Here is a 16,868-nt window from a genome sequence, read left to right as displayed (position 1 = left end):
ATCTTCTTCCTATATGAATGCCCTTTATTTCTGAGACTATGACCTCTAGTCTTAGACTCTCCCACTAGTGGAAACATCCTCTCCACATCCGCTCTATCCAAGCCTTTCACTATTCTGTATGTTTCAATGAGGTCCCCCCTCATTCTTCTAAACTCTAAACTTCAAAACATTTTTCTATAACTCAAGACGATCCGATGTTGTCAAAGACCTTGTTAAAGTCCGCTAATAACACGTAGGCCAGGCCCTCGTGAGTCCTCTTCAAAATAATCTATCTGATTTAGGAGACACAATCACCCACACACAAAGCCATGCTGACTATCCCTAATCAATGTGTGCGCTTATCCAAATGCCGGTAGATCCTGTACCTAAAATCCACTCCAACAATTTTCCCACCACTGACGTCTGGCACACTAGCCTGCTGATCACTGGTTTGTCCTTGATGCCCTTCTTAAATAATACCGCATTACCCATCCTGCAATCGTTCAGAACATCACCCGTGGCTAACAAAGGTGTAAATCTATCTACATGAGCCTCAGCTATTGCCTACCTAGAGACAGGAGCCTCAGTTACTTCCTACCGATCTTCTTGCAAGGTCCAGGTATGCACTTGACCAGGTCCTGGGGACCTTACCCAACTTATTGCGCTTTAAAACAGCCAATTGTATCTCTTTGCTAAGTTGTATCTGATCTAAGATGCCATAATTCCTATGTCTCAATTTTTTAGCTTCAATAAAAATGTACGAAAAGTACTTATTTACTATCTCCCCCATCTCTTGTGGCTCTACAGAAAGACAGCCAAGCATTTTTTTCCTTTAACCACAATGTTTCTTTTAATATACCCACAATATATAATGATTTTCCATTTCCGTGCCTGCCAGCTACACTTGGCTACTAATAGTGCAATGGTTCTTTATATGTCACATATGCAACTGCATAGTGAAATTCCTGGATATTACTCGGACTGGCGCTGCCACTTTTGGTGCCATTATTCAAATTCCGGTCAGCTCACATGCATAATGTACTGGAGCAGAGCCCACAAACCAAAGTCCCTTTCCTCTCTCGTCCAGCCATCTTTGTGTCCCGGGGGCGCCTCCTGCAGCCGACTTTGAAGTCATCCTCCTACTGGCCCACTCCCAGCACCCGGCCTCTCCACTGCCATCCTGCTTGGGAAATGCTCCAGGGATTGTTCTCTGACACTTCTTATTCTCGCAGAGGGATGCGCTTGATCCCGACTGCCTGAATCTGTTGTATGCCTTTTTCTTGACCAGAACATCACATCTCTCGTCCCTCAACTCTCCAGCCTTGCCGTTCACTCCAACAGGCACACACTACAACAATTCTTGCTATCTCATTTGCGAAAGCCTCATACCCACCTGCTTGGTAAGATTTACATGAGGTCCGATACCCTCAAGGCAAGTTGGACAACTTCCCCTTACAAATACAAGACAGCCTTAAATTCTCTACACCAGGACCTCCACTGCCACATACTGTATGTGAATCTGTGCAACCTCTCACCTCATCCCCATTCTGAAGCTTCTTGCTTCATGTCCGCCTCAGAAGGGTCTCGACCCAAAACGTCATCTATTCCCTTTCTCCAGAGATGTTGTCTGACCCACTGAGTTACTCCAGCTTTGTATCTATCGTCACATTCCACTCATTCAGCAGAAGTGGGTGTGAAAAATCTACACAGTGCACTCCACAGAAATCCAGTCTCACCAGTGCTTGAGTGCTAAACCAGTGTCTTCAGGCAAGTTCAAATTACAGCGGCCTGTAATTTGTAACAGTATTGCTGGTTAAGAACACAGGGTGTGTTATCAAAGGGCAACTATTTCATCTCTGGTTTCACTCTTTAATCAAAATAACACAGTTCATCTGTACTACAAATTAAAATGCAGTTAAACTGGATCCTCAAAAGTATTTTTTTAATTAACCTTTGAGTAATAGTTATCTACTAAAGGCACCAATATTAAAAAAACACTAGACTAAGTGGGACCCGTTGGGTCCCTGTCACACGAGAGGCCAGGATCTTTCCCCTCTCCTCCTTCCCTCCCCCAATCCCTCCCTCACCTCTCCCTCCCTCTCTTTTCCCCTTCCCCCAGGCACGCCCGCCCTCCCTCCCTCCCTCCCTCCCTCCGTCCATCCATAAAAAGCAGCATCTGCAGTTCCTTCCTCCACAGGTCATTCAATGTTAGCTGTGGTTTAGATCCCGTTGACTTGATGATTGGACCAGTTTGCATCGCGTGTGTGTGTTACTCAAACTCTGTGCAAACTGCTCGGCTCTCCTGCAACACAACCCACCCTCCATCTACCCATTCCGTTTGGCCCGTCCCCGTGCAGCCCACCAGTCTACCTGCCTGCCTGTTCGCTGCTGCCTCTGGGCTGCGGGGCGGGGGGGGGTTTGTCACTGTGGGCACCAGGAGTTTTGATGAGCTGGTGGAGAAGATCTCCTCAGAGAAGACCGTGAGGGTGAGTCACGGCAACGGCGGCGGCGGAGGAGACAGACCCAGGGGGACGGGTAGACGGGACCGCCATTGCCGCAGAGGGCGGGCGGGGGAAAGGGGTGAATGATGAGGATGAGAGAGACTCCAGGGCTTCCACTGAAACCCCCACCCCGGGTGGGGCACAAAGGGGCATCGCCATCCCAGCCGTGGCATTGACTGACAGAAGAGACCAATCTGCGTGGGGCTGATGGAAGGAATGCGCACAAGCGGTTTTTAAGGTTTTTATAAGATTTTTTAAGATTTCGACAACTTTTACAATATGCCACCGATCGGAACGAAACTTGTTGCACTCGCAGCACAGGAGAACGGCGAGTAACTTGGTAAAAATAATCGTAGCGCTATCACGTACTGTTTTTGCGCAGATAGAAAAACACCGCAAACCGGAAGAGCACAAGATCAGAGTTTTAATTATGAATAGATTATGATACTTTGTAAAATCTCATTTAGAAACACCTTAGCTTGTGCATGGCATTTGTGGCTGAGGGATCTAGGATGCTAACTGATTGCTGAAACAAATAAGGTATAGATATAATGTATTATTGTCACATCCACCAAAATACAATGAAAAGCTTTTGTCTGTGTGCTATTCAATCAAATCAGACAATACCACACATGAATATAATCGTCAACCACAAGTAAAACAGATAGAACAAAGATAAAAATTACCAGAGGGCAGAATTCATAGAACTAAGTTTACACAAAAAAAAAATGAAATAAGGCTAGAAGGCAAAACTTTGGATGAAGAGATGAGTTCTGAGGAAGTTTTAATATGTGTGACGAGGAGAATTAAAATTTGAAGAGGCAATTCTACTAAGTAGCACTCAGGTTTAGAACTCTTTGCCCTCAATAACATAGATAGAAGGATTCACAATGGTCTAAAGCCTGGACAAAGAATTTGGTGGAGAGAGATATATTTCCAACTCTAGTTGACAGCAAATAAATGATATAACCACAATGACAAGCATTTCAATTCTGTGGTATTAAGGGATTGGGAATCAATGTGTGCCAAATAATGTATTGCATAACAATAAATCATATTTTATTCATCATTTCATGTGTATTGATGTGAATTGTCCAAGCTTTCAAAATTCACAAAAAAGGCATATTGATTTGATATTCTGTGCATCTGGAAATAATATCATTTTAGCTCTTATTGAAGAAAACCTGTTATTTTTGGATCTGGATGTGATTATGTGGATTATGGCTTGCCTTTTGAACAGCTACCATTTGGTTCACTGAGCAGAATGAACAAATTAAGGATATAAATGTTTTTGTACAAATGAGCTTAATTCAGAAATTACCAAGATTCCTCAAAAATAGTATAGAAGGTGTCTTCTATAACAATACATTATGTGAACTATCGTTAATGATATTTTTCCTGAATATTTCAGAACATATTGCTGAGCAGGCTCTTCATAAATTATAGGAGTAGAATTAGGCAATTTGGCTCATTGAGTCTACTCCGCCATTCAATCATGGCTGATCTCTGCCTCCCAATCCCATTTTTCAGCCTTATCCCCATAACCCTTTTGACACCCATTCTAATCAACAATTTGTCTTAAAAATATCCACTGATTTGGCCTCCGCAGCCCTGTGGCAATGAGTTCCACAGATTAACTACTCTGACTAAAGAAGTTCCCCTCCCACTTCTTTTCTAAAAGAGTGCCCTTTAATTCTGAAGCTATGGTCCTTGACTCTCCCACCAGCAAAATCATCCTTCCCACATCCACTCTATCTATGTCTTTCATTATTCTGTAAGTTTCAATTAGGTTTTCCCTTAACTTTCTAAGCTCCACGAGTAGCGGCCCAGTGCTGTCAAGCACTCAGCAGGGGTCTGGGAAGTTCATCTGGGAAGTTTCATTCAAAAATTAAATGAATAGTGCAGGAAACACAAGGGGCTTGAGATGCTAAAATCTTATTCAAAAAGATGGGTGCGGGAGAAACACAGGAGGCAAGATAGCATATGTGGAGGGAATGGTCAGGCATTACTTTGGATTGGGACCCTTCAGTTGAAACATCGGTTGCCCATTCCCACCACAGATGTTGCCTGACCCACCAAATTTCTCCAGATTTCTGCATTCTGAACTCCATTCTCGAGCAATATGCACAAAATTGAAATTAGTTCTTACTGATAAGGAGAAAGTTCTTGTTGAGGGAAGCTGCTAATTCAGTATTCATGCACTAGTTTGATAGTTTCCTTGCAGTAATCTTGATGGGTTCTGTATACCGACTATTGAAGTTGTGGAGTGTGAGTCTAATACACAGCAGTGGACCGGGTGGGCTAAGGACTGGGTAAGAGGTTGCAGAGATTCTCCGATGTGACAGCGAATATCCTGGTACTCATCATTTAGAAGTCTTCATTTTTTTCCATTTGCTAGTCTACAGCAGTTTGTGTAACATTCAAGCTTGGAAGAATGCATGTTAAAGTTGCAGCATGAATCTTCCAGCCACCTTCCTTAAGGAAAATAAAACCTTCCCTCGCTGGCATACAAGGGGAGGTCTGTTCCTATCTAGATCAGCAATTACAAACAGGAAATTCAAGAAATTGCATTTGACTAATTCTGTCAGTTCCAAGACAATAGCATTTTCTCAATAATCTCCTCATTCTTACTACGGTTCGACAGGACTGAGGACGACTTGCTTAGTCTTTGGTGCACTGGATTTGTAGATGATAGATGTTTGGAACTGCAAACTGGCTCAGCACTTCAACTCCCCCTCCCATTCCGAATCTGACCTTTATGTCCTGGGCCTCCTCCATTGTCAGAGTGAGGCCCAGCGCAAATTAGAGGTACAACACCTCATATTTCGCTTGGGTAGTTTACACCCCAGCGGTATGAACATTGACTTCTCTAACTTCAGATAGACCTTGCTTCTCTCTCCATCCCCTTCCCCTTTGCAGTTCTCCCACTAGTCTTACTGTGTCCGCCTCCATTCTATCTTTGTCCCACCCCCTCCCCTGACCTCAGTCTGAAGAAGGGTCTCGAACCGAAATGTCGACCATTTCTACTCTCTAGAGATGCTGCCTCACCCGCTGAGTTACTCCAGCATTTTGTGTCTACCTTCGATTTAAACCAGCATCTGCAGTTCTTTCTCACACACGAGTCAGGAGATGTTTGACAGCAGACGTGAGCAAGTAATATGTGAGTCTGTGTAATTCTAGCCCCATATTATGCACAGTTTCTGTTTGCCCCCAATATCACCGGGCAGCACAATGGCACAGCGATAAGAGTTGCTGCATTACAGTGCCAGAGACTTGGGTTTGATCCTGACAATGGGTGCTGTTTATATGGAGCATGTACATTCTCCCTGTGACAGAGTGGGTTTTCACTGGGTGCTCCAGTTTCCTCCCACATTCCAAAGACGTGCAAGTTTGGGGGTTAAGTGCTTCTGTAAATTGTCCCTAGTGTGTAGGATCGAGCTTGTGTATGGGTGAACACTGGTCAGCACAGACTTGGTGGGCCAAAGGGCCTATTTCCACACTGTATCTGAAAACTAAACACCAAAATATTCCTTCGCCACTTTGATCAGTCATGACAAAATGATTCATGTGATTCAGTGGTCTCGACTTGAAACGTTCCCCATTCCTTCTCTCCAGAGATGCTGCCTGTCACGCTGAGTTACTTCAGCATTTTGTGCCTACCTTCAATTTAAACCAGCATCTGCAATTAATTCCTATAGAAAAAATATGATCAGGAGTGGGCCATACGGCCCTTCAAGCCAGCACCAGCATTCAATATGATCATGGCTGAACATCCAAAATCAGTACCCCGTTCCTGCTTTTTTCCCATATCCCTTGATTCCGTTTGCCCTTAGAGATAAATCTAACTCTCTTAAAAACATCCAATGGATTGGCATCCACCCTTCTGTAGCAGAGAATTCCACAGATTCACAACTCTGGGTGAAAAAGTTTTTCCTCATATCAGTCCTAAATGGCCTACCCCTTATTCTTAAACTGTGATCCTGTTAACTGTTAACAGTTGAGCACTCTTCTCTGTTTCTCAGCTGTTATGAGATTGTGGTCCCAGAGTCCCAGTTGATCAACATTATAGACCAAGCTTCAGCATTGCAAGTAGCAGCCCCATGTACATGAAGAAGGGTTTCGGCCCGAAACGTCACCTATGTCCTTCGCTCCATAGATGCTGCTGCACCCGCTGAGTTTCTCCAGCATTTTTGTGTACCTTCGATCTTCCAGCATCTGCAGTTCCTTCTTGAACCCCATGTACATGATTCCTGTTTACTTTCCTGTTCAGTGAAACTTACCCCAAGACCATGGTGACGCAGTGGTATAGTTGCAGCCTTACAGCGCTTGCTGCGCCGGAGACCCGGGTTCGATCCCGACTATGGGTGCTGTCTGTACAGAGTTTGTACGTTCTCCCCGTGACCACGTGGGTTTTCTCGGAAATTTTTGGTTTCCTCCCTCACTCCAAAGACGTACAGATATGTAGGTTAATTGGCTTGGTGTATGTCTAAATTGTCCCTAGTGTCTGTAGGATAGTGTTAATGTGTGGGGAACGCTGGTCGGTGCGGACTCAGTGGTCCGAAGGGCTTGTTTTTGCGCTGTATCTCTAAATTAAACCAAACAGACTTAAAGGAAACAGCATTCATTTTTCCTTGCACAAACAAATTGATGAATTTACATTAAGCTAAACACTTGAAATGATGTTCACTTTCGGGAAATCTTCAATATCTTCTTGAAGGCATGTTGCACACACACCCACACTGACAATTTATTCTAGATGTAGATCTTCCCGTTCTTGCCTTCAAAGTGGATAACCTCACATGTATCCACATTATACTGCATTTGCCATGCATCTGCCCACTCATCCAACCTGCCCAAGTCACTCTGCATAGTTTATCATCACTTGTTGGGATCTTGTTGCAATGCCGGTCTCATACGCAAAAAAAAGAACGCTGCATTAAATATTCATTAATTTTGTCTTTTAAATGTTATTCAAATAACATTCATCCTGCCAGTATTATTCCAAACAATCTTCAGTCCCCTCACATTTTATAGTTCTCTTTTTAAATATAGATATCATAAGATCATGAATTAAGCCATTTGACCCATCAATTCTACTCCATCATTCAATCATGGCTGATCTATCTCTCCCTACTAACCTCCTAACAGTATGATCTCAACTGTTCAACTGTATGATCTGGGACTATTACCTTATTGCACAAAATATAAAAAATGCACATGATTAATACATGTATTTAATCTGAGAATTGTTGCAAGATGAGTGGAGCAACCAGGACCAAAGTAGCACAAATCTTGGGCAGGAAGAGGACTTCATGTTCTAAATTAAAATAGTTATAATAAATGTGCAAAATGTCAAATGAGCAGCAAATATTAGGTGTATGATGGAACATGAATTAGAAATCATGGCTGGAATGAAAATAAAGGATTATATCTCTGTTTTTTGGGCATTGAGTTACTTCAGAAGAGGAGCCAGAGTAGACAGTTATCGTTTCTGTCTTCAAATGGTATAATTTGACGTGGACATTATTTTGGGCCAGACATTATTTATTTAGTTCATAGCCAATTATTTATTTTGAATAGCCAAGGTAGAATAACAGGCAATATGTTATACTGACTTAGAGTTTGAGTTGTTGTTTTAAAATGCAGTTATAAATTGGGAATGTCATGTAATAGATCAATTTTCTCTAGATGGCAATATGCCAACAAATTTGAAATTAAAGACAGTTGTTCTATTGTGTTTGATGCAATTGGAGTAACCTGCATAAAAGCAGCCTGTTTGCTCACACACACTTTAGCTCTAGGCTAGATAGATAGATAGATAGATAGATAGATAGATAGATAGATACTTTTAGATAGATAGATAGATAGATAGATAGATATAGATAGATAGATAGATAGATAGATAGATAGAATAGATAGATAGATTGTATTAGATAGATAGATAGATAGATAGATAGATAGATAGATAGATAGATAGATAGATAGATAGATAGATAGATAGATAGATAAATAGCTAGCTCACTGCCTCAAGGATATAAAGTGTTGGATGGCCCAGAACTTCCTCCAACTAAACAAGAGTAAATCTGAGGTCATTCTTCTCGGCCCCTCGGACTCAATCAAAACGATAGCAGGCAATCTTCGAAGCCTTACCCTATTACTCAAACCTCACGTCAAAAACCTTGGAGTGATATTTGACTCAGCATTAAAATTTGACAAACAAGTCAATGCCGTGGTAAAAGCTAGCTTCTTCCAGCTTCGGACGATAGCTAAAATAAAGCAATTCCTCCAGTTTGATGACCTTGAAAGGATCATTCACACATTTAACACCTCCCGCCTCGATTACTGCAACTCCCTTTACACTGGCATCAGCCAATCTTCCCTGTCCCGCCTGCAACTGGTCCAAAACGCCACAGCGAGACTCCTGATGGGCACCCGAGAAAGGGACCACATCACCCCGATTCTGGCCTCTCTCCACTGGCTCCCTGTGCGGTTCCGAATAAATTTCAAGATCCTTCTTCATGTTTACAAAGCCCTTAACGGGCTTGCCCCCACCTACATCAAAAGTCTGCTTACCCACCACACCACCTCCAGGTTCCTCAGATAGGCCGACTTGGGGTTACTGAACATCTAGGCATAAGCTCAGGGGCGACCGGGCCTTTGCAGTTGCAGCTCCTAGACTGTGGAACAGCATCCCTCTTCCCATCAGAACTGCCCCTTCCATCGACTCCTTTAAGTCGAGACTTACTGTAAAACTCATCTTTACTCTCAAGCCTTTCTTGATGTCCTCTGAGGGAGGGCTATATGTATGTATTAATGTAGAGTATGTACTTAATCTATGACTGCTTGAGTTCCTACCGTTGCTCTACTTTCTTCTGACATATTCAACTGCTTATTGTAAATTGCCCCTTTGGGGTCAATTAGCAAAATGATCCCAGTGGAGAGAAACCACTGTTGTATAACATTAGTTCCTCCACCAATGTAAAGCACTTTGGTCAACGAGAATTGTTTTTTAAATGTGCTATAGAAATAAAAGACTTGACTTGACTTGACGAGAGGGGAATAAGACTAATTTCTGAAGGTCAGAGGATTTAACTTACTCTGTAAGGCACCAAATGGAGTATTGCAGAGGGCAAACACATTTGTTGTACAAGCATTACTAATGCTAGAAAACAAAACTGCGTTGAATTTCTGGGCTGCTGTATTGTTGTTATTGCGTATTGCAATGGGGAAAATGGGTTTTACACTGTCATAACACTGAAGAAAACCAAAGTTAACCAAATGAATTTCTTGACGTCATAGATGTGATATGAAAGGCATAGAATTAAAGATAGCCAAAATGGATGGAATGTACATACTGAGGAGGACTGCAACAGCATAAACAGGATAAGCAGGTTAAATTTTATAAATGGGAAAGGATTGAAAAATTAACAAAGGATCATGTGAAACCTTATACGTTGAAATGAAAAATAATTGGTTTATATATTCAAAGAGCAAGAATATGGATGCAAATTATTGAAAGCAGAGATGCCTTCATATGGCTATAACAATTTTAAATATAGGATTTAATAAAATAAAGAAACATAATTGTAATATATTTGTTACAGATTTTTAATGTTTTTTAATATTTTAATCACTACATTAAATAATGGGGATTAAAATAGTGAGCAAAGGGTAATGAGTAATATCTTGGGGAAAGGCGAAACTAAAATAGTCAACATGAAATAAGATATTCTGGAAAAAATTCCATCAAAGAATTTTATGAATACAAAATTTGCTCCCACTGGGACAATTCAGTATAAATAGTTCTGGTACATTTCAGGAGCAGCATATGAGGGAGAGGTTTTGGATGATTATACTGGTTGAATTTAATCAGAAAGGGTGGAGGGTGGATCCAGAACTAAATCTTGCACAAACTGCCTAGCATTCTTTCGTTGTATATTTTGTTGTGAGCAATTTTGGGCCTCATATGTGAGCTGTGTTGTGTTGTGCTGGTGCAAGAGAGGGTCCAGAGGAGGTTTATGAGAATGATCCCAGAATTAAGCGGGTTAACATATGATGATGGTACTGGGCCTGTACTCACTGGAGTTTGGGAGTCTAGGACCAGAGATCATAGCCTCAGAATAAAAGGATGTTCCTTTAGGAAGGAGATGAGGAGGAATTTCTTTAGTCAGAGGGTGGTGAATCTGTGGAACTCATTGCCACAGAAGGCTGTGGAAGTCAATGGATAGTTTTAAGGCAGAGATAGATAGATTCTGATTAGTACAGGTGTCGGGGCTATAGTGAGAATGGGATTGAGGGGAGAGATAAATCAGCCATGATTGAACGACGGAGTAGACTTGATGAGCCAAATGGCCTAATTCTGCTCCAATCACTTATGTAGTTCTATAGAATTCCGAGGCAAATCATGCAAGCAGATAATGGTCAAGCTGGAGATAGTTAGGTTGTGATTTCCAGGGATTAGAGTTAGCTCAATGCATGGTTGTCAACCATCAAACAGGGAAAGTTCAGGTAGAAATCGTGCTTAACTCAATAAAATCTTGACACTGCATACAATTTATCTATAAACCTTTAAGCCTAACATTTGGTGAGTGTTGGTCATAGTATATAGACATCTACATTAGAAAGACAAACTTTAATAACACTTTTTTTCTCATTCATTTTAAATCTGTTCTAGCTAGAGAACTATATATCGAATCTTTTATCTTAACATTATCATTTTGGCCTATTACAGTTTATTTAATGATTATTAAATAGTAGTCAGATTGCATTTCAACTGCTTTAATTAGATTTTCATAAAAATATGAAATCAGCATTCTGATATTAATATCTTTAAATCAACCCTTATTATAACAGCATTATATTTAAATGGATAAACATCAATGATATGCAAAATGATATACATCAAACTCACTTATTATGCAGCCAGACAATTTTTGGCTTCGGATTCCCCTCCGCTCTGCAGGTGAAATATGCAGTATTTCCTAGCGCAACATGCACATTTTGAGGTTCTGAAATAATACGGGGCCTTTCTGGAAATAGAAAAAGTTGCATTGCAAACATGTTTAAACAGTGTATGTATCCATAACAAAAAAATATTATAATTACAAAATTTGCTCCCATTGGAACAATTCAAAATAAATACTTCTGGTATTTTCAGGGGCAGCACACGAGGGAGCAGTTTTGGATGGTTATATGTAGAAATAGAAGGTGGGGGGAATCTAGAACCAAATTTTGCACAAGCTGCTTAGGCTTAACATTCCAGTGTTGTTAATTCCAAGTAGTTCCATAAAATTCTGAGGCAAATCATGAGAGCAGGTAAAGGTCAAGGGGTGTAAACTGTCAGGTTGGGAATTCCAGGGATTAGAGTTAGCTAAGCGCATCGTTGTCAACATTTCACTGCAATACTGATCATTTGAAGCTGGTATTATTCTTATGTACTGTAATTAAATAAAAGTAATGGAAAATGGTCTATTAGTCTTGGCTGTATCATAGAAACATAGAAACATAGAAATTAGGTGCAGGAGTAGGCCATTCGGCCCTTCGAGCCTGCACCGCCATTTAATATGATCATGGCTGATCATCCAACTCAGTATCCCGTACCTGCCTTCTCTCCATACCCTCTGATCCCCTTGGCCACATCTAACTCCCTCTTAAATATAGCCAATGAACTGGCCTCAACTACCCTCTGTGGCAGAGAGTTCCAGAGATTCACCATTCTCTGTGTGAATCATCTGAGAAACTAATTCTTAGTTTTATATTTTAAAAAGGGACATTACGGTGGCTCAGTGGAGCTGCTGCCTCACAGCATCAGAGTTCTGGATTTTCTTTGAGTACTCCAGTTTCCTCCCACATCCTAAACACTTGCGGGTTTGTAGGTTAATTGGCCTCAGTAAAAGCTCCCCCTAATGTGTGAGGGAGTAGTTGAGAAAGAGAGATAATATAGAACCAGTGACAGCAGGGTTGATGTGGGCCAAAGGGCCTATTTCCATGCTGTACCTATAAACAAAACTAAAGTTATTCATACTTTTATTTTAATAAGCATGTGGAGTCATTCTTATTTGTATAAAACGTGCTCAGGAAATCTGACAAGTGCATTTCCTCCCTAGATTATGAGTGTTCAATAGCCTGCAAATACAAACAAGTATCAGGAGATTGGCACGACAGTCTGAAGAAGGATCTCGACCCAAAACGTCACCCATTCCTTCTCTTCAGAGATGCTGCCTGTCCCACTGTGTTACTGCAGTATTTTGTGTCTATCTTTGGATTTTCTATATGCTGCCTGACTGCAAGCATCCTGCCTGGTGGGAACTCAGTTTGTGGCAATATCTGAATGGTTATAGAGTCACAGTCATAGAATCATACAACACAGAAGCAAGCCCTTCATCCCAACTTGCCCATGCTGACCATGAGGCCCCATCTACGTTAGTTCTACATCACCTCATTTGGCCTATATCCTTCTAAACCTTTCCTATCTATGCACCTGTCCAAAGGTCTTTGAAATGCTGTTATGGCACCTGCCTCAACTACCTCCTCTAGAAGCTGGTTGCGCCTTGGACTCAAAGTAAATCTTTCCCCTCTCACTTAAATCTATGTCCTCTGGTTCTTGAATTCCCTACTCTGGGCAAAAGCATTCACCTGATCTTCTACAACTCTATAAGATCATCAGTCAGCCTCCTGCGTACCAAGGAATGACGTTCTACACTGCCCTATTTCTCCCTATAGCTCAGGCCTACAAGCCCTCTCAGCATCCTTGTAAATCTTCTCTGCACTCTTTTCAGCTTCACAACATCCTTCCTGTAGTACGGTGGGCAAAACTGAACACAATACCATAAGTGCGGTATCACCAATGTCTTGCATAATTGTAACCTAGCATCTCAATTTCTATACTTAAATTTAATGCCCTGCCTTAACTGCACATTGCACTTGGTTGGTCTCTCTTTTTACTTAAATAAATTGCCAAGTGACTCAATTTAAGACTTGCGAACAGTTGTAGGTTATGAACAGTTCTCATGAATGGACTCTGTTGTAACCTGGGGAAAACCTGTAATAGCCGTTCTTACAGTCAATTTAACGTCTGTGCAGGCGTGCGTCAAGGCATAGATCAAGTCAGGATAATAATGAAGCTAGCTGTGGAAATTCCTTCACAAATGACTTTTACAATGTTTGGCTGCAATGGGATGCATGGAGATTTAAGACAGGATGATGACTCTCATCTTGAATTCTATGAGTTTCACCTTCTCATGCACCCGTGCTGTTATTTAAAAGTAGCAGTTTGATAGGACCTGCCCTTCAAGGCGGATTAATTAGTTAAAGGGACTCCTGCACAGAAAATCCTGATGTTGATGTTTGATCACATCTTGAGACTCTGCAATTGGTCTTGGTTTATGTTTGTCACCTGTACCAAGATACAGTTTAAAAAAAACTCCACTACAAGGCGAAAATCAAATAAACGGTAGACAATGGAAATCAGAAACAAAAAACGGCAATGCTGGTAACACTCAGCACATCAGACAGTGTCTGCGGAGAGAAACAGTTAATATTTCAGCCCCGGGACTCAAAGAACTGTCCTAGCGGGCTACCGAGAGCGGGGACAAGCCCTGCAGCATGGACACCAAACCCGGTGTCGACGGGACCAATGAGCAACTGTCGAGAGCGAGGGAACCAGTGCAGAGCGAGGAGGGCCGGTGAGCTACCCGACCAAGTGCGGCAACAACCAATAGATGGGACTGTTTGGTGAACTTCTGCAACTTTCTTGCCGGCAAAACGTGGCAAAACGTGGCACACCTGTATACAGCCTAGGTGAGGTCTGCTGTATGATTTTACTGGGTTGTATGTAAAACAAAGCATTTTGCTGTACCTAGGTACATGTGACAATATAGTATCATTGAAAGTATCATTTAAAGTACCACAGAAACTTCAACCATCACTTCCTCACAGAACCTGACAATATTCAAGTGAAATTCAATGATAAATCCACAATTAGTCTTTTGCCCTGCCGCTGTCACTGGCTTAATCGCAGAATTTAAATCAATCTCCTATTATGTACATAGAACAATAGTAAACTGGGACAAACATCTGTGCACATATTCCAGCCAAGAAATGGAAGTGAAGCGAGCAAATATCTATGGTACACAAAAAAGCTGGAGAAACTCAGCGGGTGCAGCAGCATCTATGGAGCGAAGGAAATAGGCAACGTTTCGGGCCGAAACCCTTCTTCAGATTGGGAAAACATAGAGCAAATATCTATGATCCTTCCTCTATGCCAAATCATTTTACAGGGTAATTCCTATTCTAAGCTTCCTTCCTATAATTGGAAACTCAAACTATTTCAAGACCTGTCTTTCTCTTTGCTCTGCCTGCCTATTTTTGCTCTAGCCCAAATCCAATCAGGTGCAGCAAGCTACTCCTTTGAAGAGGACACCTTGCCAATTAAAAAAAACTCTAAATATTTCCTTTTTTTTTTAGAAATACAGCACGGAAACAGCCCTTTGGCCCACCAAAGTCCCAACCGACTAGCGATCCCCGGACATTTCCTACTCATATTAGGTACCATTTACACATACACCAAGCCAATTAACCTACAAACCTCTACGTCTTTGGAGTGTTGGAGGAAACCGATGATCTCGGAGAAGACCCATGAGGTCACGGGGAGACTTTCTTGATCTTGTTTGAGCAACCCATGGCCCATTCCATTTGTCCGTCCGATTCATACAAAACAACACTTCCATATACCTACCATCCTCTGTGTGAAAAAGCTGCCCTTCAAGTTCTTGATTCCCCTACCCTGTGGGGGGGGGGGGGGGGGGGGGGGGGGAAGTGCAGTCACCCTATCTAATCCTCTCATGTAGAAACCATTTTATCTGGATGCGTCACAGCAAGATTCGGAAATAGCTCCATCCAACATTGCAAGTAATTACAGAGAATTGTTGATGCAGCACCAACCATTACGCAAACCTACCTCCCTTCCATTGACTCCATTTTTACCTCACTGCCTCGGCAAGGCTTTCATCATAATCGAGTCGCACCCTGGTCACTCTCTCTTCTGCACGCTCCCATCATGTAAAACGTATAGACGTGTGAAAACGTATACCTCCATATTCAGGGACCATTTCTTTCCAGCTGATATCAGGCAACTGAGCCATCCTACAACTAGAGAGCAATCCTGAACTGCTATCTACCTCATTGGAGGCTCTTGGGCTCTATTTAATTGGACGCAGGCTTCATCTTGCACTAAGCCTTATTCATATTATTTCCTTTATCATGTATCAATACATTGTGAATGGCTCGAATGTAGTCTTTCCACTGGCTCGTTAGCTCTCAACAAAGGCTTTTCACTGTACCTCCATACACATGACAACAAACTAAACTTAAACTCATGATTTTATAAACCTTTGTAAGTATATCCCTCAGCTTGCACTACAATTATAAAGTCATAGCTTGTCCAAACCCTTCCTATAGCTCAGGCTTGTGTCATAGAGGCATAGAGTGATGCAGTGTGGAAACAGGCCCTTCAGCCCAACTTTCTTACACTTGCCAACGTCCCAGCTACACTAGTCCCACCTGCCCACCTGGGGGTCCATATCCCTCCAAACTTGTCCAGTTACATGTCTAACTGTTTCTTAAATGTTGGGATAGTCCCTGCCTCAACTACCTCCTTTTGGCAGCTTGTTCCATACACCCACCACCCTTTGTATGAAAAAGTTACCTCTCAGATTCTTTTAATCAAATTAAATCTTTTCCCCTTCACCTTAAACCTATGTCCTCTGGTCGTCGATTCGCATACTCTGGGAAGAGACTCTGCATCTACCCGATCTATCCTCTCATGATTTGATATACCAGTATAAGATCACCTCTCATCCACTCCAAGTAATAGATACCCAGCCTACTCAATTTCTCCCTCTAGCTCAAGCTCTCTAGCCCTGGCAACAACCTTGCAAATCTTCTCTTTGCCCTTTCCAGCTTGACAACATCTTTCCTATAACATGGTGTTAGTCATGGTAACATCCTCATAAACCTTTTCTGCACTCTTTTCAGCTTAATGGCATCTATCCTATTGTAGGGTAATCAAAACTGAACACCATGCTCCAAGTACGGCCTCACAAACATCTTGTACAATTGTAAAATTCAATATCAACTGAAGTTCAATATCTAGAGGGAAACATCTGAGGGAGTAAAGGATGTTCAATCGAACATTCCCCCAAAATGTAAATACAGTTCAAATTCTGTGAGATTTACTGTCATGCTGTCATAAGCACACAGAATCCTGTTCCTTGTAGCAGTGGAGTAACAGATGTGAATGTTATGGACACTGAACAAAAAATCCCATAATAACCTTGAAAAGGCAAACAACCACATTTAAATAAATGCCAGCCTGTTCATATCCATCTT

At 41.8% G+C, this 16,868-nt stretch overlaps 1 protein-coding gene across 3 annotated transcripts in view; it reads right to left on the bottom strand.

Moving 5' to 3' along the window:
• Positions 1-16,868, bottom strand: part of LOC129696308 (peroxidasin homolog) — a 481,759-nt gene that overhangs the window by 171,395 nt on the left and 293,496 nt on the right. For all 3 annotated transcript variants that reach the window (XM_055634092.1, XM_055634091.1, XM_055634090.1), the window contains one exon: positions 11,392-11,509. In XM_055634092.1, the coding sequence (XP_055490067.1) occupies positions 11,392-11,509 (118 nt within the window). The remainder of the gene's footprint in view (positions 1-11,391; positions 11,510-16,868) is intronic.

Source organism: Leucoraja erinacea, chromosome 4, assembly GCF_028641065.1.
Source record: "Leucoraja erinacea ecotype New England chromosome 4, Leri_hhj_1, whole genome shotgun sequence".
NCBI lineage: Eukaryota > Metazoa > Chordata > Chondrichthyes > Rajiformes > Rajidae > Leucoraja > Leucoraja erinaceus.
This window is presented reverse-complemented; position numbering and strand designations above follow the sequence as displayed.